The sequence below is a fragment of the Sphaerodactylus townsendi genome, linkage group LG08, assembly GCF_021028975.2.
Source record: "Sphaerodactylus townsendi isolate TG3544 linkage group LG08, MPM_Stown_v2.3, whole genome shotgun sequence".
Classification (NCBI taxonomy): Eukaryota; Metazoa; Chordata; class Lepidosauria; order Squamata; family Sphaerodactylidae; genus Sphaerodactylus; species Sphaerodactylus townsendi.
In genome coordinates, this window is record NC_059432.1 from 89,345,984 (window position 1) to 89,371,624 (window position 25,641).

A 25,641-nucleotide genomic window follows, 5' to 3' on the forward strand; every position below is an offset into this window, starting at 1 on the left:
CATTTGTTATTGCAGTAAGGTAGAGCTTTCTCACTTTTATTGATCAAGATGTGAGTATGCATACGAAGCTTGTCCTGTTGTCTTGAAAAAGGTTTTCTGGAACCAGAAGTTTAAAATACCTTTGTTAAAGTTGTGTGTATTTTGTTTTTTAAGAACTAATTACTTTTTAAAAAAATCTGTGTCCTTTGCAGGGCTATCATTATATCTGGAGGACCAAATTCTGTTTACGCTGAAGATGCACCCTGGTTCGACCCAGCAATATTTACAATCGGCAAGCCGGTTCTTGGAATATGCTATGGCATGCAGGTGCTAGTTACAAATCTTCAAATATTCTTTTAATGGCTATGTCATTAATGGTGACACATAAGAACAAACTACTGGAATTCCTTTGTTTTATGCATAGCCAGGCTGTAGCAATAAAATGTGTGAAGTTTGTATTTTGGAAGTGGAAGTAAGCGCATATGAACAATTTATTTTTGAAGAAACTGAGAAATGAAGTATTATTTCATATGCTTATTATATGCAGTTCTTAAATTCTTTCTGTTCATTAACTCGTTACTCTGGTTAAGCGAGGTGCAGTGTGTATGTGGATACAGGGTCTCTGCAAAGAAGTCTGCTGAACCTTGTGCACAAATGTATGCTGTGTGGCATTATATATGATGAACATTTGAGCATTGTGGCTATTCATCTGGAGGAAAACATGCATAATTTTGAAAAAGAGGTTACCTTTTTTGGCCATTTAGTGGCATTATGTGGTTAGCTTTTAGTCTTTAAGTTCTGGTATTTATTTGTTACAAAATCCCTGTAGTTCAGAGTGGCAAACTACAGTACTTTAGTCAAAGCTCTGCTCAAAACCTGATTTATATCCTGATGGAAGTTGGTTTCAAGTAGCCAGCTCAAGTTTGACTCGGCGATCCATCCTTCCAAGACTGATAAAATGCTGGCAGTAAAGTGTAGGTGACTGGGGATGTCAGTGGCAACCCAGCCCATAAACATAGTCTACCTAGTAAACACTATAATGTGATGTCACCCTGTGGGTTAGTAATGACCCATTGTAATGACCCATTGCTTGCACAGAGGACTATCTTTACCTATTTATTTGTTATTTTGAAATGGTCTGGAAGTATAATTGAAGTGTAAGGGACAGTTTTAATTCTTCCAAAGGGGGGGGGGGTCATCATCATTATCATTGTTGCTGTATAATTTATAGAAGCACTGAAATATACTAAGTGCTGAAATGAATAAAATAGGTATCCTGCCCATAGATTGATGATCTGGCTAAAAGTCTGTACAGGACTAGTTTAGCTGCATGTCTTCAAATAGATCAATTAGAAAACAGTGAATCTAAACAGAATATGAAGAATGGAATAGAAGAGAAAAATGTGTTTTTAATCCACTGTCAAGAGTGAATAACGGAAACCTTCAAAAATTTTCATGAAGAAAAGTTCTAAGGGAACCTGAGAGGGAGATGCATGTAATCAAGAAATAGTGCAAGGAAGTGTAGGCCTGGTAAGATTAGTATTATGATTCAAGGGGCCAACAAGAAAGGACAATAGAAAGAAAGCAGTGAAGATTGGGAAGGTTCAAGCAGAGGCATATAGTGGCCGAACAGCACCCAGAGACAAAACAAACTCCAGGCAGCGCCCCCCTGCACACAGCACACTGCAAAGAGTCCCACCCCCATGCGGCGTGGAGCCCCACCCTCGCATGTCCCTGCTGCCGGGCCGAGGAAGAGGCTCCATGCCTTGTCAGACTTCTGGCTCCCTTGGCCCCTCACTTTGTGAGTGGGGCCAAGGGAGGATGAAGTCTGACAAGTCACGTAGCCTCTCCCCCAGCCTGGCAGCAGGGATGCGCGGGGTCGGGGCCGAGGGAGGCAGAAGTCTGACAAGGCATAGAGCCTCCTCAGACTCCGTCCTCCCTGCCTCGGCCCCGGGGCAATGTTGGCGGGGCCAAGGGAGGGCAACTTCATCCTCCCTCGGCCCCACTGAACCCTGCCTCCCTCAGCCCGACTCTCTGGTCATGTGGGGGACTGATTTTGTGCCCCCTATGTGACCAGAGTACCCCTCTGGGTTCAAGAGACAATGAAAATGCTTTAAAGTTAGATAAAGTTTAATGAGGAGCAGCAAAGCAATGAAGTGAAAAAGAGAGCGGATATAGTATGGTTAAAGCAAGAAAAAATGATGTTTTAAGAACAGATTTGGGTTTAAGCTAAAAGGCACGAACTCCAGTGACCTAATCAAACGTTTTGGGTGAGGATCTCAAAGACATTGTGTAGAATAATGGAGGAAAGATGGTGAATTTTAGCAATGTAGAGTGGGGGTAGGGGACCTTATTTGGGGCAACAAAGAAAATCGTAACTGGCAGGCAACACTGAATATTTTGTCAATTGAACAATAGAAGGGAAATAAAAGGTTTAGGGGCAAATACAATAAATTCTCACATGTGGAGTTTTTAGGTGATGATTCCACATTCATGATCAATCAGCTGTAACATGGCTGGACTGACCAGTAAGAACAGAATGAGAGAAGATGGACAAATAAAGAGGCAACTGGATATCATTATAACATTGACACTCTAGGCCAGAGGAAGAAATCATACTGCCAAGGGGAAGGGTATGAAGAGTGCAACAAAGGAATCCAAGAACTAAGTGGTAAGGGATGCTGTGAGGAAGCGTAACACCTAACGAACAAAGAGAGCTAAGAAGCAGCGAGTGGTTAATTGCCTTAAAAGCAGAAGAAAGTCAGGGAGAGTTAAAATAAGAAAATCCCTGTACTGTAGCATATAGAAGATTATTAGACTTTAGTCAGAAGTAAAATGTGGAGGCAGGAAAAAAAAACAATGGGCAGAAACAAATTTGGAAGACAGGCAATTGAGGCACTTGAAAGAGATGTCATTAAAGACAGTTGGGATGAAAGAAGGAAGAGAAGCTGGGTGATAGCTTGAGAGGAGGTGGGAGGTCAGAAGGGGTATAGTATTTTAAACACTTGAATTGCTTGTTTAAAAGAAGAATGTGGAACAGGAGAACATTGATAATGTGAGGGACAGAGGCAAAACTGACAGAAAACTGAAAGGACAAGGAATGAATTTAGCTGAAGAAAAAAAACAAGATCAAAAGCAGGCTGTGGAGAAAAGAGAGGGAAGAAGTGGTAACAAAGAATATTGCAACCAGAAAAGAGGGGGCTATAATGAAAGGTGAATAACAAATATAAGTAAAGTATTAGGGAGATAGAGAAATACAGAGAAGATGAAAGAACAGGCAGAGTGGGACCAGAAAGAAGATTAAAGGGACCTAATAAGCAGGGACAGTGAACAGGACTGAATTGGGCATGCAATTTCTTTGCGGAAAAATAAAAGTATATGAATAGGAAGATAGCAGGAATTTTTAACATGTAAAGTCAGCAAGTTATTTAGCAGCTCTGCCACAAGAGCAAAACTAGTGTAAGAAGTGGATTACTTGATGATAAAGAGTAATACAAAGAGAAAGAAAAGAGATGTACAAAGTGTTTGTGGGCACGGAACAAAAACAGGGCAAAAGGTGGAACTAGCAAGAAGATCAGCCACCTCTGCTCCCTGTGGGAAGAGGATGTTGGGGAAAGGTTAATGAACTGCAGGAGAGAGAGCAGCAGGGGTTTTGGTGTCAGCTGGAAATGTTCCAGGTTTCTGGGAGAGCAAGGAGAAAGAAATCATGTCTGTATTCAGAAGTCATGACAAACCTCTTGTCTGTCAGTAAAGGGGACCATCACATCTTGTTTGCCATGCTCCGTCCCTCTTTTTCTTCCACACAAACTCGGAATTAGCCATTCTATTACTGTGCTTCCCTCTGTAAGTTTGCATAAGACAGTGGTGTGCCAATTCTGTTAAATCAAACGCCACTGCTTCAAGTGCTGTAACACTGTGGAATCAAGTCAAGCCTAATGAATGCCTCATCAAAACACAACTCCCTCCAATAGTAAAGCTCTGTGAGGGGATCAACTGCAGTACAGTGAGAAATAATAATAAAGTAAGCTTTTAAATTGCTAACTGTCATAGTCATGTTTATATGTGCAAGGAGATGTCTGTGGAGCTGGTAATCTAAGACAAAAAACATACTGGTCTGCTGGTGGTCTGAGTGGGATAGATTGTCTTCCACTGTGATGTGGAGATGAAGGAATAATGAATGTTTTTCCCCACATCTGAATGAATACTATAATAAGAGAAGCAGAACAGTGTCATCTGATTACTTTATAATACAGCTCACTAAAGAACTGGGTCTCAGGAGCGAGGAGCAATAATTACATGTAGGCATGTATCTACATTATTTTATGACTAATTGGACATGTGCATTCATAGATATTCCTAACTGCACCAGCTCAAGTGTGAGTACACATGGTAGTTTGCTTCTACAAGCAAGAAATTCTTGCTTGAAAATGTAGGAGTTAGAAACGTTGTAAGCTACCATTCTGTTTCTGAGTGCAGGGGTTTGTTTGTTTTTTAATATGGGAGTACATTCAGTGATGTGAATCCTCACCTGAATTCTAAATTCCAATCCAGAAAGAGGATTTCACTATTTTTGAAAATGAAACCTAGTGTATAGAAGCAAAAGTATCTAACTTCAGTGGTTGACAGGATAACAAAAACCATGCACCAAATGGTTTCCTGCAAGTTTCACTTAAAACTGCCCTTTTATAATCATGGGAATTTAAAAACATTTTGGGAGTTCAGGTGTTGTTCCTCCAGAGGAAATGCTTGTGGAGTCTCTAGAGTATTTGCGGCAATGGATCAGGGTACCTGGTTCACGTTGTAGCTTGGAGCTAACTGTGGTGGAACACATATATTAGGTTCACGCAGAAGTAAAATGCATTCCATCAGCACACATGAAAAAGCCGCTTGATTACAGTGACACCCTAGGATCAAATGTAAAAGAACCAATTAGGGCATAGAAAATTTCTAGGCATGCATTTGTTTGTGTTAACAACTCTTCTGCCAGTGATGAGGCCAGACAGTGTTACATAGTTCAACATACACTAATGGGAATTATCCCCACTATCTTGGGGAGGCTAATAAAGAGGTGGATATGGACATGTCTCTTAAAAGATAGTGGATAATCTTATTGGGACTGTGGAAAAAAGGGTAGGCACTGGCCCTTCCAAGGTATCAGTGCAAGTTTGATGTGTGGTAATGTTCACTGAATTAAGGAAAGATCCACTTTCAAATAAGTAAGCCAAAGATTGAAACTTTCATGTGGCCTAGTAGTCAGTTCAAAATTTGTCTGCTCTTTGGATCCTGACTTCTGCTATATTGCGTTGATGTTGATTTTTAATGTTCAGATATTTTTAATGATTCTGATGATACTTTAAAATAAGGACATAGTATAAAACCCTGTAAAGAAATTAACGAAATACTAACAGATCTCTCTCAGTCAAGAAACAAGAGGTTTTGAGATGGCTCAGAAATAATTAAACCAAAGCAACGATGACATGTTTCTGAGAGCATTCACCCTGGTGCAGCTATTATTGGTAGTTATTTAAATGGTCCTTCTATTCTGCCGAGACTTTTAGTGCAAATCAGATACAGGGGGAAAAGGCAGGAATGCAGCTCAACATTATAGAGGCTGCATACTTTTCATTCTTCCGCCTTCCTCTTTCTTCTGCATCCTTCAGCATTAAAGAGACAGGAATCCATCTGAGGCTAGAGGAGAGAATGTAAACCATGCTGCTGCCCTGGAGGCAGGGAGGGAAGTAGTAGTACAGATGAACAGAGCAAAGGCTGAACGACCAACTCGCGCTGTTTGCAATGCTGATACAAATTAGCTGCAGCCCTGCTGTGTTCTGTATATGCTGAATACATTGTCTGGTTGCTGGCAAATGTTCACTCAGTGACAGTGCAGAGAGATAATATGGGTGTGGTAATCAAAGTGGGGCATGGTAATTCAATTAGCCTTTCTGTTCTGACAGATGATGAACAAGGTATTTGGGGGTACGGTTCACAAAAAAGACGTTCGAGAAGATGGAGTCTTCAGCATCACTCTGGATAACACCTGCTCACTGTTCAGGTAGCATAAATATGCAAATACAAAATGGAAAGGGGGCTATTAAAATGATGATGGTGTTCAGAGTTACCGGTAACCCTAACTGTTTAAACTGGAGTATTTAGCTTGAGAAATATTTTCCAACTGTGGTGGTGGTGTTGGAGAGATTATTAATTGGCAAACAGAGGCTTTGTTGCAAGCCTAATAGTGCAACTTTGCCACTTTTAGTCGATGGTGTACTTAATGATGCTACTCTTGTATTTGGTTATCTTGTTCTCAGAGGGCTACAGAAGGAAGAGGTTGTGCTCCTTACCCATGGAGACAGCGTAGATAAGGTGGCTGATGGATTCAAAGTTGTTGCACAGTCTGGAAATGTTATAGCAGGTATGTATTTTGTACACCTTTACTATTTATGTTGACAGTACTTCCTCACAGGTAATACGATCAAAACCTGCCACGCAAATGATTATTTGTAAAAGTGGTTCCAAACAAAATAGGATTTTGAAAAGGATTTATTTGCAGCTCCCAGCTGTAATAGCAAATGTGGGCTTCATTTTAATTTTCAGTGATAAATTGCACAAATTTGAATTTTCAGTGTTCAAGTAGCATTGTGAACAAGGGTAAACATTCCTTAGTTCTTGTTTCCCTGCTCGAATGTCAACTTCAAAACAACTCTTGGGGGAAAAAAATGATACTTTGGAATCAGTATATTTGGGATTTGGTGTCACAATTCAGATCTTGAGCAAATATTTTGCTTATGGGACCTTTTGCAAAGGATAGTCACACAAATGAAATGTGAATTCAGCTTTTAGAAAGTTCTGCAGGCTTTTTAATTAAGGTCTTTAACATAGTTTTAAAAACTTGACTTTATGAAAGCAGGCAAATGAAAATATTCAGTTTGTAAATTTCTGAAGTGTAATTATAATTTAAAACTGTCCATCATAGAACAGGGGGAAATATCCACTTGATTCATAAAGAAGTAGCCTATCACTCCCAGAAGCACTTCCATTGTTATGGAATTCACATTACAAAAATAAAGTCTTATCCAGAGATTTTGTTCTGTATGTGTGAACTGACTCGTGATCATAACTGGCAGCTGTTCTTTTAATGGTCTTAGATGAACAAATCTGGGCACAGCAGTGCTCAGTTCCTTGTTTGTGTGCCCAAGCTGTTATTTATGTTTAGTTTGCGGCCCTTGGAATCTGTTTACGTGGACATTTTGTGCCTCTTTTATCCGCATTGAGGAAATGGAAACTGAGAAAGGTATTAAGGGAAACAGACTAAAGATTAAATACCAGTTTGTTCTTTCAGCATTACAAAAATTATTCTGATTACTTTCAGCTGTGTCGTTTGACCTGTTTTGGTAGGGTTTGTTTTGTAAACTTTGGACAAGAGTATGCTTGAGTATGGTTTTATTACTTTTAAATTTTTACATTTTATTAATAATTCTAGAAATCCTTTATAATGGTTGACTTTACATCTGAAAGTTTTTCTGACACGTGTATCAAATCTAGTGGTTCGTACTGCTATAATTCTTCTGTTTTTAATACCTCCCCAGCTATAGCAAATGAGTCTAAAAAACTGTATGGAGCACAATTCCATCCTGAAGTTAGCCTTACTGTAAATGGAAAAGCAATGCTGAAAAACTTCCTTTATGAAATTGCTGGGTGCAGTGGCACCTTCACAGTTCAGAACCGAGAATTGGAGTGTATTCAAGATATCAAAACCAAAGTGGGTTCGTCAAAGGTCCTGGTAAGGAAGCTATTAAAAATATTGGAAAATTCATCCTTGCTCATTCCTGTTGGTAACTAAAGTGTTTGGTACTTAAACATCCATTTATTTTAAACAAGTGCAATAAGCTTTTTTAAAAATAGGATATTTTTTAAAAGGATAGATTTTTTTTCTTTGTCACGTAGTGACCTGAGTGTATTTGTGAATTTGGCGATGTTGCAGACTGTGAAAGGTAGTAATGCAAATGAAATGCTGTGTTCATATTATGGGTTGTTTGTATTTACTTAATACATTTAATGATTTTCCTTCTATCTCAATCACTGTAGGTTTTACTCAGCGGAGGCGTGGACTCAACAGTATGTACTGCTTTACTGAATCGTGCTTTGAACCAAGATCAGGTGATAGCAGTGCACATAGATAATGGATTTATGCGCAAGAGGGAGAGTCAGTCAGTGGAGGAGGCGCTCAAGAAGTTGGGAATTCAAGTCAAAGGTAGTGCATTATTCCTTCTGTTAATCTGAAAATTAAAAAGTAATGGTTTTATTAGCTGTGAATGAGCTTCATAATAGCATTTCCAATACATGGATGGTTCTTCTAATTTCAGTGTCTTTATCTAGCTCCCTTGCTCAAGAGGATTTTTTGTGCAGGATGTTAGAGGCTTCTACTCCTTGCCACCTTTTCTCATAGAACACCTACTTGGTACCAACTCTGTCACTCCTCCAGACTCTTCAAAATCAGCCTTCTTCATGAGACTATTGACTTCACTTTGGGGCTTATCCACAAGTGAAAGGAAGTCTGAGTACACATAACTGTATTTGCAGATACCCCTCTGTTCCCTCTTCTACCCCATATCCACGAAAATATCCATGCCCTATAAGGAGAGACTTGGGGAGCTGGGCATGTTTAGTTTGGTGAAGAGAAGGTTAAGAGGTGACATGATAGCCATATTTAAATATTTGAAGGGATGTCATGTTGGTGAGGGAGCAAGCTTGTTTTCTGCTACTCCAGAATCTAGGACCAGGAGTAATGGGTTCAAGGTGAAGGAAAAGAGATTCTACCTAAATATTAGGAAAATCTTCCTGACAGTAAGGGCTGTCCAGCAGTGGAATGCACTACCTCAAGAGTGTGGTGGAGACTCCTTTAAAGAGAGGCTGGATGGCCATCTATCAGGAGTGCTTTGATTGTGTGTTCCTGCATGGCAGGGGGTTGGACTTGATGGCCTTTGGGGTCTCTTTCAGCTTTATTGTTCTATGAAAACTATCATCAATGTTAAGGTTACTTCTTTTGGTTCTTTTAATTCTTTAAAGTTCCCCATGTAATAATTGGAAAACGGACACAAGATCATGGAAAAAGAAAGGAGCTCTGTAATATCTCTGTTATATTATGTGTAATGGGTAGTTACAATTTAAATTGTTATATTTACCATTTTGCATTGATAAGCCAGTTTGCTGTTAGTTCAGATTTAGTAGGTCTTTTAGTTTGTTTTCAAATGGCTTGAGCTGGATAATTTTTGTTTTGGGTAGATTAATTCTTTTCTGGGGCCAAATGTTATTTACTAGAATACAATGCCTAAGTGAATTATTTTCACATGATCTTGGAAATCTTCAGAATTTCTCTCATCACGAACAATCTTGTGTGTTCTGCAGTGGTAAACGCAGCTCATTCGTTCTACAACGGTACAACAACCCTCCCTATTTCTGAGGAAGACAGAACTCCACGAAAAAGGATCAGTAAAACGTTGAATATGACTACTAGTCCTGAGGAAAAAAGAAAAATTATTGGTGACACCTTTGTTAAGGTATCCGTTTTGACAGTAGTGATTTCAATTTCAGTGTACCTAAATCAAATGTACATAAACGTTTTCAATTAATATAGAATCTGGGGTATGTTTTTCCATAAGGATTTTACATTGAATTATGACTGTTTCATACCTTAAGGTTTCATACCTTATGATGCCCTAACCTGGATGACCTAGGTTAGCCTCATCTCATTGGATCTCAGAAGGTAAGCAGGCCTGGTTAGTACTTGGATAGGGGACCAGCAAGGAAGTCCAGGGCTGCTGCGCAGAGGAAAATAATGGCAATCTACTTCTGTTAATCTTTTGCCTTGAAAACCCTATGAGGTCAGTGTGTTTTGGCTGTAACTTGATGTTGCTTTCCCTGGCATTGATATCTTATTATCAGTTACTCTGAACTCTGCTTGTGCCAAAGTGCTTGTTGGGTGAAATAGTAAGTTTTTTTATTCCAAATCTAAGCTACTTGAATGCAAATTTTGTTCAACAGTTTCAGTATGCCTGTTGTCCATCAGTCTATCATCTGAGCTTCTCCTCATAAGTCCTGCTGTCTGCAGATATCAAGAAGGAGTAATGGGTTCAAGGTGAAGGAAAAGAGATTCCACTCAGGAAAAACTTTCTGACAGTAAGGGCTGTTTGACATGTTCTACCTCGGAGTGGGGTAGTGGAATGGACTACCTCGCAGTGTGATAGTGTCTCCTCCTTTGGAGGTTTTTAAAGAGAGGCTCAATGGCCATCTGTCAGGAGGGCTTTGATTATGTATTCCTGCATTGCAGGGGGTTGGACTTGATGGCCCTTGGGGTTTCTTCCAATTCTATGATTTTAAGGTAGCAACCAAAGAAGGGGCTTTTTTTTAGTGGTGGCAGCCTTGCCTGTAAAATTCTCTTCCCTCTGAGGCTTGCCTGCCATCTATCTTTCTCTTTCCTTTAAGTGATGGGCCAAACAATCTTTTTAGCCAGTTTTTTTTTAATTAATGGGATTGCTCTTTTTAAATTGTTATCACATTCTGCTTCTATGCTGAGGATTATTTTATGAAAGCCATTCCTGGCTGCTAAATGTTTTATACTGATTTTATTTTCCGACTTAGTTTTAAATAGTTTGTTAATTTTAATTATTTTTATGCTGTTTTGTGTTTTTATTATTTAGAATGTTTTTACGTCCTCTCTCCAGGAACCTGTGCAAGGCAGTTTACAAAGTAAAAATAATGAAAAATATTAGAAGTTAATAATTAAAATGCGGCATTAAAAATGCCTCATCCTATCATTTGCACATATGAAGTGCCTTACACCTAATAAGATACTGTGGTCCGTCAGGGTCTGTACTGTCTATTCAGACTAGCATCAACTCTCCAGGATCTCAGGCAGAAGGCTTTCACATCACCTACTCCCTGGTCCTTTCAACTGGAGATGCCAGAGATTGAACCTGGGACCTTCTGCATGCAAAGCAGATGCTCTACCTCTGAGCCACAGTCTCCTTCCCCACAGATTATTAAAAACAGACCATAGACAGGTTCTGGTGGGTTTTCTGGGCTGTGTGGCTGTGGTCTGGTGGATCTTGTTCCTAACATTTCACCTGCATCTGTGGCTGGCATCTTCAGAGAAAAGTCTGTTACACACTGTGCTCCCAGGGATGTGGGTGACCCCAATATCCCTATAGGCCCTACACCACTGCTAGCAGGTTCTTATTTACATTTCTGCATAAATGCTCACATTGTGAATGCATCCTTGAGCAAAGATTTGCTTGGAATGTGAACTGTACAGTGCCACTGTGTTGTAAAATTCTAGTAGTTCCAAGTAACACCCCTGAACATGAGACCCAGAATTACCCATGGCATGCTCAGACTTGTGTGCCGCTGCTTAAGTAGAACAATTTTGAGTTTGCTGCCCCTACTGTGTGTTCTAGCAATGTGTGGGTTATGTTACCTCATGGCAGTCAGTTGAAAACACTGGGCCCAGAAAAGTGTGACTGCTTAGGATTACACTGTATACTTCATATTGATTTCTTTGTGTTTATATGCTATCAGGAAAGTTAGCTTTTTGATGATTGCTAGTGAAGGCCAATGGTTTTGTCCAGTAGGGGTCACCCACTGCCCAAGCTATTTTGTGAACTCACAATGGCCCATTATAATCCAGTGAGGACAGCTAATTAGCAGTACTTGCAACATTTTCCTCTAGGCTTTTTTCTATCCCTGAACACATTTCAACTTGTTTCTTAAAACAGCTGTAAATGACTGTGTACATCATTAGAAGGAGGTTTGCGCTGCAGTTGGAACGGATTCTTAAGACACACTTATTGCAATATCATCTGAAAACGATGAGCAGATTACCGCAAACAGTTCTGTGCAAATGAAAAATGTGATAGGAACACAGTGACTAAATGCTAAATATTCACCCCTATCCAGACATGAAGAAGAGAGCCGAAATAAAAAGGCAGCATTAGCTGTGGAGATTGGCAAGGTCCCCACCTCTTTTTTGGGGATAAGCTTCGACAAATCAGGCAGTTTGAGAATAGCTCATATTATCCAGGTTCATTCAGAGCACTGGAATCTTAGCTGGCTAGTCAGAGAATCCTGGCTAGGCACGGGAAAGGTTTCCTACCAGATGAAAGACAAACTGCAATCTCACCAGTGGGTTCCCCCCGCCCCCCCAACTGAAAAATGGCTGTTTTAAACTTACGAGAAGAAATGCATTTGTGTAAGTGAAGCTCTCCTCATAATGCTTTCATGGATAAGGAGCAAGGTAGCTTTCAGATGAAGCAGTGAACTCCAGCATAGCATCTCTCATTAGCATATCTTAGTAGTACTAGATAGTGAAAAATTAATAAGATTGCGTTATCGTACAATGCGTTGGCTTGGCATTTAAGATCAGAGCATGAACAGAGCAAAATTCTCAAGAGGGATCTTTCATTAGCTCCCATTTCACACTGGAGTTCTCTAGGCCTTGCCCTAAATGCCACTGGCGAGGGTTGAGGGGAGCTCTAGGAATATGTCATGGGTGGGATGTGGCACAGTGAGACTGCGTCTGTAGGCTTCAGTCACACCACCCTCATACACTTTTCTTCCTCCAGCTGCAGTTCCAGGTTGTTCCTAAGCGCCTTGACTTCCAAAGGATTTTTGGGTGGCTGTAGTCAGAAAGGGTTGGCAGCAAAGATCCATTTCCGCCAACCCTATTCCATTTGCAGTCCTACATATCCAGCCAGTGTTGTGTAGTCCAAGGCGTGGCAAAAACTGTTATGATGAGAGTAGGCTCGAACAGAGTTGATATTTATGGAGTCATAAGTTAGTTTTCAAGGAGATACTGCAGACATCCCCTGAATGGAGTGAGGCCTACAGTTCACGAGGGCACCAGAGCCTGCTATATGCAGTACAAGTATAGAAATCTAATTACGGAGCAGTGTACTTCTTTGTCTTCTTCATCGCTTCCTCCTCTGTTGTAGATTGCAAATGAGGTCATCGGAGAAATGAACCTAAAACCTGAAGAAGTCTTCCTTGCTCAGGGAACCTTAAGGCCCGACCTTATCGAAAGTGCTTCCATTGTTGCTAGTGGCAAAGCTGAGGTCATCAAAACTCATCACAATGACACAGAACTCATCAGAAAGTTGAGAGAAGAGGTAAAAAGAATGTATTTTTTCCGGCTCTCAAAAGTCCAATGGAATGTGGTCAGCCACACAGGAGTTGTCAACATGCTGCGCAGCAACTCCACCCTGCCAAACACTGTTGACTTCATACTTCCCTTCCTGGCCAGGTTGTGATCAGTTGCTGCCCAGACATTAACTTTTTCAGTCATGGTTGTGAAGAAGACTTTTGCCTTCTTATCCTTCCAGACAGGATGCCAAAGCAAGCTGGTTAGGGCAGCATTCGGATTAGCTAAGTAACAGTTGAGTGTTTGAGAGCACAGAAGACTACTAGCATCGATTGTTTTGTCATGGTTTCTGCTGGTTATGTATGACAGTTTTGTTAACTGTGCTTTAATTGATGGTTGCATTTTTAATGTGTATATCGTTACCAGTCTTGGGTGCAAGCTGTGTCAAGAAACAGGCAAGCTTAGAAATATTTTAAATAAATAAGTGAACACAAGGATGGGCCCCACTTTGTTTCTCGTCATGCCTGTGTAATGTTGGGCATTTGGGACATCATGTTCAAAGTTCCTGCAGTTGGCAGTCTTTTTGTGTCGGCATCCACACTTTGAAGACATTTTAGACTGAATAAATGAAAAAAGGTGTCTCCTGAAGGACAATTTAAGGTTTAGTGTGAAGTGCAAGCCAGAATTTGTTGCTGCTTTCCTAGGCAGCCAGAGGCTACTGAATGCATTTATGCTGTGGAATGTATAGACGCATGCACGCGCACACACACACATACACATATATAATATAAATCACATGACAGCAATTACTGAGCTTCCCTACTGAGTGCTTTGAATCACTTTATTGTTACCTTGGTTCCCGTGATATTCCATTGGGCTGGCACTTGAAGCATGGTTTAAATTATAGCCTTAATAGCAGCTGCATTACATTAGGAATTGTTTTGCTCGTTAAGCAGCTTTCTGCTAGTTTGTAGCTGCTTCCAAGAGGTGTCTTGAATACAGATCGCTGTTTCCCTTCCAGGGCAAAGTAATAGAACCACTGAAGGATTTTCACAAGGATGAAGTCCGGGTGCTTGGACGAGAACTGGGTCTGCCTGAAGAGCTAGTCTCAAGACATCCATTCCCAGGTAAAAGATCTGTCAATGGCTACTAACCATAATGACTCAAGGGCTCCCCCTGATCCAGAGGCAGTAAACTTCGGCATATCAGTTCTGAGATGCAACATCTGGAGGAAGCTGGATTAGGCAGGCGAGGTCCAGTGTAACTTTTCTTAAATTGTGCTAAGGAAGGGAAGGGTTAACAGAGGATAGCACCTGTACTCGTAAGAGTTTTTTTTCCTCCTCTGATCCCTGTGTAAGCTGGTAAGGGTATAAAGCAAAGAGCCTGAGGTGCAAACCCTTGAGTTCAAACGTTATTTCAGCCATGACCTTGGGCAGTGTCAGTGGCCCTCATGTGTGGTGAGTGAGTAATAATGATGGTAATATGTCAAGATTATTTTAAAGATAGCCTGAACCAAGAAGTGGGAACTGAACATTGTACAAACATTCCAGGCTAAGGGTGAGTAAGGAATTAGGGGTTTCAGGTGGGGCAGCAGGTGGGGCAGTGGTTAAGAGCAGGTGCATTCTAATGTGGAGAACTGGGTTTGATTCCCCACTCCTCTACCTGGCAGAGGCTTATCTGGTGAACCAGTTGTGTTTCTGTACTCCTACATCCCTGCTGGGGTGATCTTGGGCTAGTCACAGTTCTTTGGAACTCTTTCAGCCCTACCTTACAAGGAGTCTGTTGTGGGGAGAGGAAGGAAAAGGAGCTTGTAAGCCACCTTGAGTCTCCTTACGGGAGAGAAAGGTGGGGTATAAATCCAAATTCTTCTATTTCAGCCCCTTCTTTATATAATAAGAGTGGTCATGAACGTCTTTTGATTTGGATTGTAGGTCAGCAAGGCCGACACTTCTTACAACATTCATTTCATCTGCTAAACCAGTCACTACCAACTGGAATGACATTATGCTCATAATTTGCTTGAAATATAACCTATCATTTTGCAGACGGGGTTACTGTTTTGCAGTGCTATATGATACTTTGTTTCAGGTCCTGGCCTTGCGATTCGGGTAATATGTGCTGAAGAACCATACGTTTGCAAAGACTTTCCTGAAACTAATAACATTTTGAAAATCATCGCAGACTTTTCTGCTAGTGTTAAAAAGGTAAGCAATAGTACTTGATTTTTAGAAGATGGGAATAGAATAGAATAGAATAGAATCTTTATTGGCCAAGTGTGATTGGACACACAAGGAATTTGTCTCCGGTGCATATGCTCTCAGTGTACATAAAAGAAAATACATTTGTCAAGAATCATAAGGTACAGCACTTAATGATTGTCATATAGGTCTAGTAAGCAATCAGGAAACAATCAATAGTAATAAAAACATAAAATGTAAAATCATAAAAATAAAAATGAAATGTCAGCACAGGCTATAGTCATACAGTCATAATTGGGAGGAGATGGGTAATAGGAAATGATGAAAAAAGTAGTGCAGTAATTATATAATAAATATATAATAAATAGTTTTGGACATTATCGTAGGGAATTCTTTATTTTGTTTAACAGAAAGTGATGGCATTCTCGGGAAAAAACTGTTCTTATAGTCTAGTTGTCTTGGTGTGCAAAGTGCTCTGTAGCTTATCAGCTTTAGGAGGGTAAGAGTTGAAACAGTTTATGTCCAGGATGCGAGGTTTGAGTAAATATTTACACAGTTCTTTTTTTTGACCTGCGCAGTATACAGGTCCTCTCAATGGAGAAGGCAGGTTAGCAGGCAATTGTTTTTTTTTCTGCAGTTCTGATTATTCTCTGAAGTCTAAAGTCGATCTTGTTGGGTTGCAGGAACCAAAACCACACAGTTATAGAGGTGCGGATGACAGACTGAATGATGCGTGTGTAGAACTGTATGAGCAGCTCCTTGGGGAGTTTGAGCTTCCTGAGTTGGCTAGAAAGAACATTCTTTGTTGTGCTTTTTTGATGACATTTTTGATATTAGGTGACCATTTTAGGTCATGAGATATGATGGAGCCTAGAAATTTAAAGGTCTCTACTGTTGATACTGTGTTGTCTAGTATTGTGAGAGGAGGTAGGATGGGAGGGTTTCTCCTGAAATCTACCACCATTTCTACGGTTTTAAGTGTGTTCAGTTCTAGATTGTTCCAGTGGCACCACGAGGCTAGTTGTTCAACCTCCCGTCTGTATGCGGTTTCATCATTGTCTCGAATGAGACCAATCACTGTTGTATCATCTGCAAATTTCAGTATTTTAACAGATGGATCATTTGAGATGCAGTCATTGGTATACAGAGAGTCAGGGATAAATTATTTGAACGCTACGTATGAATTGTAATGTAATGGATGTATTAATGGATATGGCAGTATTGTCTTTTGTTTCAGTTATTTAAGAGGATTGCTTCTATATTTTGCAATATTTTGTTGGAATAAAGTTCTTAAAGAAGGATCACAGCAAAATGGTGTTGAATGTGTTTTCTGGGAATCAGCTGTGGTTCAGTGGCCGATCACCTGCTTTGTTTGCAGAAAGTCCCATATTCAGTCTGCAGCATCTCCAGTTAAAATGAGCAGGTAGTAGAAGGATGCCAAAGACCCCTACTTGGGACACTGGAGATGTGCCTAACTTCATAAGCCTTTAATTGTTTGCTTTCAGACCAGTGTTGATCACTTTCTGCTCCGTAACTTTTTTCTTATGATTTAATTTATTTAACCAAATCACATTCCATTCCTTAGCCCAAATCCTTTTGGCGTAGCTCAGAATATAAGAAAATGTACAAATCCAAAGATATATTAGAACGTCCCCCGACCCTGCAACAAGGCAGTTTATACACCACCAAGATATAACTAGTTGAAATCAAATTTTAAAATAGTTTTCTTTCAGTAATTTCAACATCCATTCTCCCTTCACTGTGTTTAATCTTGATTTCTTCATTTCCCCCCCTCTTTTGCTCTTATTTTTGTAGCCTAAACATTGTCAGCTTGTTCTCTTACCCATTATCTTTCATATCTGCCTTATTTAGACAGCATAGCTGCTTACAAGGCATAGTTACACCTTTGCGTGGTGCTTAGTGGATTTGCAGTGCATTACCTGGGTCTGCCTTTGGAGATTGTTTGGAAGCTTCATTTAGGAACAAGGTAGCAGTCCTCTTGCTGACTGGTGGTCGTTACAAAGAACAAACTTCAGCAGAAGAGCTGCAGTGTCTGCAGACCCTTTAAACCCCCAAGCAGCTGGAGTCCAGGATCCTTAAAGGACCACAGACTCTCCACACGTGAACCTGCCTACCAGTTAAGGTCATTTAGAGAGACCCTGTTCTGTCTAACCCAGTTAACGAAATGAGGTGAGCTACTACAAGGGACAGGACCGTCTTGATTGTGGTGCCATTTTATGCAGTGCCCTCTCTACATCCATTTTTGTTTCCACAGAGTTTTTTGAGGCTTTGGGCACAGATTGAAAATTTTCCCTCAGGCATGACATTGAGTGGTTGCAGTCTTCGTGTGGATGCGTGTTTTGTTTTTCTCCTGTTGTGTATTTCCTAATGCTGGTTTTTTATTGTTATGAGGTACTTGCTTGTTTTTATTGTATGTTTCCTTTTGCAAAGCCTTGTGAGAATGATGCTGGTTATTTTTGTTAAATTAGAATTTATATTTTAATTTGCTGTAATTTGTTATGGCAGGGGCTATAGATATTTAATGAATTTAGAAACCACTGTGATCAGACCCTCTGCTGACTTCAGGGGAATGGATGTGGCTCAGAGGTGGAGCACCTGCAGAAATTCCCAGTCCAATCCTTGGCATCTCCACTCGGGCAGCCGGTCGCAAGACTCTCGAGAGCTGCTGCCAGTCAGAGCAGGCAGTACAGAGTCAGATCAATCAGTGCTGTGACTCAGTGTAAAACTGCTTCATCTTTTCAGTACAATTTGCTGAGATGCTGTTCTGTCCAATCCACCTGCCAGATGTGCTTGTTTCAGAACCTCTTTGTTTTCCAGGATCTGCAGGGAATATTGAGACAGTTCATGTGACATGTGAGCTAAGACTTGAAATGCTTACGCATCGCTTTCTGTTTCATTATCCAGCCACATACCCTGTTGCAGAGAGTCAGAAGTTGTACAACTGAAGAGGACCAGGAGAAACTGATGCAAATCACAAGTCTACATTCGTTGAATGCCTTCTTGCTGCCAATCAAAACGGTGGGAGTCCAGGTTAGTGAACAAATGTAGAATGACTTGAAGCCATCGTATTTCTAAATAGTCCATTATGTATGATTTGGAAATGTCATCTGAAGAGAGCTGGAACTGTAATACATTCTTAACGTTCAGTATTATTGACCCCACTGTGGTTCATCAGGCTCAGACAGCTAGATCAAAGTAGCAGTTAAAGATTGTTGGAGACTATTCCTTTACTCGTTGTTGGGAGTTGATAGCATATGACAAAGACACCTCCTTAATTCAGCTTCTCTTAGACATTCCTGGGTAACACACAGCCTCTTAGAAGCTAAGAATCACATTCATTTCTAGGCCTGGAACTTCATTTGGTTATATTAGATTGCAGTTACTTTAGTTCCCAATTTGGAGTGTCATTCTTTAAATAATTTTTTAAAATCAATTTTTATTAAACATTTCTCAACAGTTAACCTTTCCCCCCTGCTGTTTTCCAGGGCGACTGCCGTTCCTACAGCTACGTATGTGGTATATCCAGTAAAGATGCTCCACACTGGGAGTCCCTTATGTTCCTAGCCAGACTCATACCACGCATGTGTCACAACATAAATCGGTATATGTACACTTCGTGTTTCAAAAACAACTGTTTAGTAATTCACCTACCTTTTTTGAGGGGGTGGGTTTTTTAACATATATAAATGTGCACTTGGAAGAAAAATCAGAACATTTCAGATTTTGGGAAGGCTATCAAGAGTCTATAATTCCATCTAATATGCTTAAATTGATTGCTGAGATAGAGAGACGGTCACGTGGGACCAGGTTTTATTGATTACTATATAAAGCAAATCATTCATTATTCCGTTTCCTTCTCTTCCTAGAGTTGTCTATGTCTTTGGCCCACCAGTTAAAGAACCTCCCACAGATGTTACTCCAACTTTCCTGACAACAGGAGTCCTTAGCACATTGCGGCAAGCTGATTTTGAGGCTCATAATATTCTCAGGGAATCTGGTGAGTGTGCTACTATAAACTGGGTTCGTCTTTAAGGTGCAGCAGAACACTTTTATAACTTGTGCTGCATCAGACTAGCACAGGTTTCCCTACTGCATTGATTATATGTGCATTTTGACTAGTACATTGTGTTGCTGGCAGGAAACTTGTCACATTCAAACCTTTTACAGGCAACGTTTGTTTGAGTATCAGTTTCATAGTCTTCAAACATCCAAAGGTTGCACAGCTGATCATTATTTTACAGAAATCTGTTTTCCAAAGACTGAATTTCTTATAACATGACAATTTTATTATTAGTGCCCGAGAGTGTATGCTGTGTTAAAATTCCATCCTGAATATTGCACATTTTTCTCTGAAGAAGGGCAGTTTTTTTGTCATACTTGGAGCACAGTCTGTCCTGGCACTATATTGTGCTTTATTAATTGCCGCCATCTTTCTCTTTTGGTCAAGGTTATGCTGGAAAAATCAGCCAGATGCCAGTCATCTTAACACCATTGCATTTTGACCGAGATCCCCTACAGAAGCAGCCTTCCTGTCAAAGATCAGTTGTTATTCGAACCTTTATAACTAGTGACTTCATGACCGGCATTGCTGCAACTCCTGGAAATGAGATACCAGAAGAGGTAAACTAAACAAAATAAGACAAAAAAATTATTGTTTTTCCTTTGTTATTTTTAAAAGCTTTGTCCCTTCATTAGAGACATTGATTTTTACATTGCTAAAATTGTTTTTAACTGTGAAAGAAACCCCTTTTGTATTATAAGCCTTGAAGAGAGGCTGTTTGAAAGTAGATCAATGGAGACTCATTAACTTACAATGAAAAAATATGGAGCTGAAAGCTGTTAAACATAATTGACTAAAATAATGCCTACAAATGCCCAAGAAATATTTAGTTCCCTCCAGGGGTAACTCGTTATCTCCCAGGATTACAGCTGACCTACAGACTAAAGAGATCAGTTTCCCTGGAGAAAGTGGCTGCTTTGGAAGGTGAACTCAGTGGCATTAAACCCTGCTGAGGTCCCTCCCCCAACCCCTGTCCTCCCCAGGTTCCACCTTCACATTTTCAGGAATTTCCCAACCCAGACCTAGCAACCTTAGATATGGCGGATATGCCTTGTTCATTGATTACTAGTTTTTGCCAGTTAAGAATCTGCAGAGAAGCTTTTGTAGAGAGCCAATGTAGTGTATTGGTTGCAGTGTTGAAGTAGGATTGAGGAGACCTATGTTCACATTCCCGCTTGCCATAAAATTTACTGGATGACTTTGGGCCAGTTATTATTTTCTCTCTCTAACCGGTGTCACAGGATTGTTATAAGTAGAAAATGGAGGGGAGAGGGGTGGCAATTTGTATGCTGCCCTGAACTGCTTGAATGAAGAGCAAAATTCAGATGCCCTCAATAAATAAGTACTCCGTGTCTGAAAACATGTTTCTGCATACAGCACCGTTAAGGCACGAGCTCATTAACTTGACAAATACATTTGCACTGCCTCAGCTCTTCAGGGTCTCAAATAGAGCTCTTTCTCATCACCTATGGGTCTACCCATTTTTTAAACTGGAGATGCTAAGGAGCGAACCTGGAAACCACGCTGAGCAGAAGCTCCATCTCAGGTGCTGTCACCCTCTTTCGGCCTGTGGGCACCTTTTTGAAATTCTGACATAGAGTGGTGGGTTCAGCCGCATGATGTCTGCTTGAAAAGATACAGCCAGCCACCAGATTCCTTTCACAGTTTATCTTCAGTTACGCAGTGCTGTGGTGGCAGCTGGGGTAAAACCAGTGTTCTTACAAGTATGAACAGCCAATCCAATCTTCAGCGGGCCCTCTGCAGCCTTGCAGGAAGAAAGGTGTTGGTAGGTGTCATGGTGCCCAGAGCCAGCATGTTGGGGACCTCTGCTCCAGCCTTTGCCTGTGTTTATTCAGAAACAAGTCCGTCAGTGTCACGTAAACGTAATTAGATGCTCTGAATTTGCATTCTCCATTTTATATTGCAAATAATTGGGCTAAAGGAAAGAGCAGGGAAATTGGGGCAAGGGGCCGCAGTCAATTTGATGCTCACCAAATCCTACCCTACTGTCAAAAAAAGACTCCCAAGTTTCTGTTCCTTTCTGGGGACCAGCTAAAATGCACTGCTTCTGTATCACGCACTTTATAAAACAATCCGGACGTGATCCTCCCTGTTTTATAAACGGGTACCGCATCATTCATCTCCCTGTCCCCTTTTTTCTTGTTTCTAAACATAGGTTGTGCTGAAGATGGTGACAGAGATTAAGAAGATTCCTGGCATCTCCCGGGTGATGTATGACTTGACTTCAAAACCACCAGGAACAACTGAGTGGGAGTAATTATTTTCCCCCCTCAATGAAAGTACTGTATGCAGTTTTAAATTATATCAGAAAAAAAAAAACCATTCCCAGTTTTGACATGCAGTACTGTGAAAAGAGTGACTGGAGCTGCTGCTACATCACATGTGATTCCCCCCCCCCCCCTTCTGTCCTGGAAAATAATCTGCAAATTAAGAGTGACGATGTGAGGGTGGGGGCGGGGTGTAAGGTAAGTGGGACTGAGGACATGTACGGGTAATTAGGGCAGTCTTGCCTACTACGTGCAGATAGATTTCATACTGCTTTGTCCCCCCTTTTTTCCGTCTCTTCGTTTTTGGTCTCATTGACTTTTCCTGTTTCATTTCCCCCCCGCCCCCGCCACGTGTTTTATTACTGTCGTTTTGGTGTCTCTTTTTAATTTTTTTTAATGTATACTTTGTAAAAAGAGACAGTTTATTTACATTTATCAAAACCATTGTTAGAGCTTATTAATAATGTAAAATGGAGGTTAAAAAAAGTGACCAACTGCTTTTGACACAGATTTATTATAAATAAATATTTTGCCAAATGGACTAGTGGTATTGTTGAGTTGTAGAATTAATGTGTATTTGTTCACTGTGTGTTGTAAATCCTGTTCCATATCATTTGGAGTATTACGCCCATGGCAATAAGCATGGAAATTCTGAACAGCTCATTTTACTAGCCGCATTTTTTCCTCCTCTTCTTTTGCCTTCGTTTTCCTCTTCCGTAACATTTTTTTTTAAAAAAAGGTTTTGTTAAGAATGTAAAAGCATGCAGTTTCCCCACCATTGAGTGACATCTATATTTAATGTACATTAAAGAGAGACAGATATGAATTATGTATACATTTGAAAAAGTGTCTCATTGCTTAGACAAACTCTGAATGGCTAGAAATGGCCTTTGTAGCCGTCATAATCTTTGTGACCTTATTCCATTGTTTTGTTTCATTTTGAATTCTTATCAATTGTTTCTCTGATTCCTGTCAGTTTTGTTAGATGCTTTAGAAAGGTATGGGACATTTTGCTTTTATAAAGTCCCTCACAAAGTGTATTAAAATATTTATACTGATTGGCTGACCTGGACTTGAAAGCCCATTTGAATATAAATTCGTTTTATCATCACTACTACTTAAGGGGTAGCTAACAAATAGCCTGCACTCACTTAAAGCTGCCTCTGGCAGCATACTGTCAGTGTAGTGGGGTAGTAGAAAAGCACTTTTTTATTCCTAGACGTTAACCCCCTCTAGGGATGCATGTTTCCCATTCAATCTCCCATTCTGCATACCTCCCTAGTTCAGCAGGGCAGTGTCAGATCAGTGCAATTTTAGCCATCATGGTTTGTAATAAAGAGATTAAGCTGCCCAGTATAATTGCACTGATTAACCGAATACAGGCAGCCATTTTGCTATGCAAAGGCTGCTTGTAAATTCACTGCAAGATAGTTACAACTGAGCAAAGAGGTGCTACTTGACGCAAAGTTCAGTGACAAAATTATTCCAATTCATGATGAGGCTGCCATCATTGTGAAAATTAGAAAGTCCTGACTGGATAGGAATATCTGGGCCAGCTCCTTCCTGAATGATGTTCCCCCTCCCCTCCCCTCCTGCACACACCAGGATACTTGGTACATGATCTGAGTTGAGAGAAAGAGAGAAAGTTGGAGTGGTTACGAATCCATTTTGCCCTACTTGAAATTTGCTAGGCTTCATGTCTTTAATAGGAAACATTTGTTCCTGGTGTTTTAACAGGGCAAGGAGAGGGGTGGGGTTTTCTCTTAGTGTATTGATTACTCTGCTGTGCCTTTCCTGATTTTGCAACCTGCATTTGAGTGCTCTGGGTGAGCTGGTGTAGACATTTGGGAGTGGAGTAGGTTGATGATGTACACTTCATCCAGCTCGTGGAGGGTGGTGGGTGAGGACCAGCTAATTGGGAAATGTAAATTGAGAACTTTTAACAGTGTTTGGCTCCCTCTGGCCATTTAGGTATTGGAGATCGCCTGGTCCATTTACTGTGCCTCAGACTTGAGGTTATAGTTGTTGACAGCAGCACTTGCTTAAGTTTAAATGTTGCCTTTAAACTGGTGTTTCAGATTATATAATGTGTAACATCGTTATTGCATATGATGCAACAAAGAAACAGAAGATAACAATACATAACCATAGCAGCCAGAGGTTTAATTATGCAGTGCCACTGTGGATGGTAACGTTTGCAACTGGAGTTTGAATGCGGTTTTCATATTCGCAACATTGGGTGCATACGCAATAAAGTCTTAATAGAATTTGTGTTTTAACATTAACAAACGTGCACATTTGGTCTCCTCTGCATTATTTGTTTGCTTTTATTTAAGAGGTTTGGGGAATAAAACAGTTTGGCAAAAGGTTCCTAATTTCATAAAGGAAATTATGATACAACCAGAAGTAACTCTGTTGCACATAAGATGTCAGTACATTGTGAGTGAATTGTTAAATTTTAATCCAAATCCCAGTATTGTAAGGAACAGGTTTTTCTTTTCTTGGTGATCCACACATTGTCTTCTTGGTTTGGGAGGAAAGTAGAGCGTACCTTTGGATTGCCATCTTTACAGTTTTTGAATGTATTCCATGGTGTTAATTCATATAATCTCAGCCAGATGCAGATACACAGACAATTGTCTTCTTGTGGTCCAGAAGGGAATGTAACATGTAGCTTATGAATGCAGTTGCTCTTGATGTTCACCCTCTAGTCTCCAGTAAGACATGTCAACATTTTCAAAGGAATTTGTATAGGGAATAATTCCTAGCATTATCATTTTTTAAAAAAAACAAAAAAACATTTTCTGCTTGTAAATGATAAAAGTACTGTGAGCCTTAATTTTTATCCACAAATAAAAGTGACCCATTTGGATACTTGTGTGATTTCTTTGGGCTCTCGTCCTCTGAAACGTCATTATAGAGTAGATAATTTACACAGAAGTACAAAGTTGTAGAACGCCGCACAGACTATGAAAGCAGTCCTAAACAGCTCTACTAAGAATCCAGAGTTGAAGAAGAAGAGATTGGATTTATACCCCCTCTTTCTCTCCTGTAAGGACAATCTCCTTTCCTTTCCCCCCTCACAACAAACACCCTGTGAGGTGGGTGGGGCTGACAGAGCTCCAAAGAACTGTGAGTAGCCCAAGGTCACCCAGCTGGCATGTGTTGGAGTGCACAGGCTAATCTGAATTCCCCAGATAAGCCTTCACAGCTCAAGCGGCAGAGTGGGGAATCAAACCCGGTTCCTCCAGATTAGAATGCACCTGCTCTTAACCACTACACCACTATGCCACTGCTGCTAGGTTAGGTCTTGCTCCCAGGAAAGTATTCTTATGAATAACGACATGTAGACTCAGTGGCAGAAGATGCCAGGTAGCTGGCTAACCTTAGCCGTTCAGTCATATGGAGGATGTAACAATGTAGACTGGTCCTAGAGAAAAAAATCAGGCTGGAAATATTAGAGATGCAAGAATTCTATTCTGAACCACCAGATTTCCCTTTAAGTTATTACCACAGTGGGCTGCTTCTGTGGATTGGTAAAAGTAATCAGGCTTAAGAATATGGTGCTGCATAACTAGCATTAACTGAAGATCCTAAGCAAATCCTCAACCACATGTTTGCCATGATTTACTTGGAAGAAAATACCCAGAAATCAACATGGCTGTGATTGAAATCAGCGTGGCTTACTACCAGGTAAATCTGTTTAGGCTTAGAAAAGGCTGCATATTTAAAGAAATGGTATGGGGTGATCTCAAGCTACAGGAATAAAACAGTTTCAGTGGCTTCTCTATAACATTCTTTTGTAGGATTTTTCAGCCACATTTAATTTAATTTCCCCTTCTATCACGTGTATCTTTGAAGAGGGGAGACAGGTAAAATACTGATGAGGATAACTACAAAACTAGATGTGCATTCTATGCTGCACCAACCTTTCAATTATAATAAATTTAAGCCACAGCAAGA

At 40.4% G+C, this 25,641-nt stretch overlaps 1 protein-coding gene and 1 non-coding gene across 2 annotated transcripts in view; one reads left to right on the top strand and one right to left on the bottom strand.

Annotated features, from left to right (window-relative positions):
- GMPS (guanine monophosphate synthase) overlaps positions 1-24,550 on the top strand; it is a 43,417-nt gene extending 18,867 nt beyond the window's left edge. The window contains exons 3-16 of the mRNA XM_048505394.1: positions 192-306; positions 5,934-6,031; positions 6,288-6,391; positions 7,566-7,759; positions 8,065-8,230; positions 9,385-9,536; positions 12,966-13,139; positions 14,133-14,238; positions 15,200-15,315; positions 18,235-18,360; positions 18,816-18,931; positions 19,197-19,327; positions 19,778-19,950; positions 21,567-24,550. Coding sequence (XP_048361351.1) covers positions 192-306; positions 5,934-6,031; positions 6,288-6,391; positions 7,566-7,759; positions 8,065-8,230; positions 9,385-9,536; positions 12,966-13,139; positions 14,133-14,238; positions 15,200-15,315; positions 18,235-18,360; positions 18,816-18,931; positions 19,197-19,327; positions 19,778-19,950; positions 21,567-21,668 — 1,873 coding nt within the window. The 3' untranslated portion in view covers positions 21,669-24,550. The remainder of the gene's footprint in view (positions 1-191; positions 307-5,933; positions 6,032-6,287; positions 6,392-7,565; positions 7,760-8,064; positions 8,231-9,384; positions 9,537-12,965; positions 13,140-14,132; positions 14,239-15,199; positions 15,316-18,234; positions 18,361-18,815; positions 18,932-19,196; positions 19,328-19,777; positions 19,951-21,566) is intronic.
- TRNAA-UGC lies at positions 10,932-11,004 on the bottom strand. The gene has a single exon. It is a non-coding gene; the product is annotated as a tRNA-Ala (tRNA).
- Positions 24,551-25,641: the final 1,091 nt, after the last annotated feature.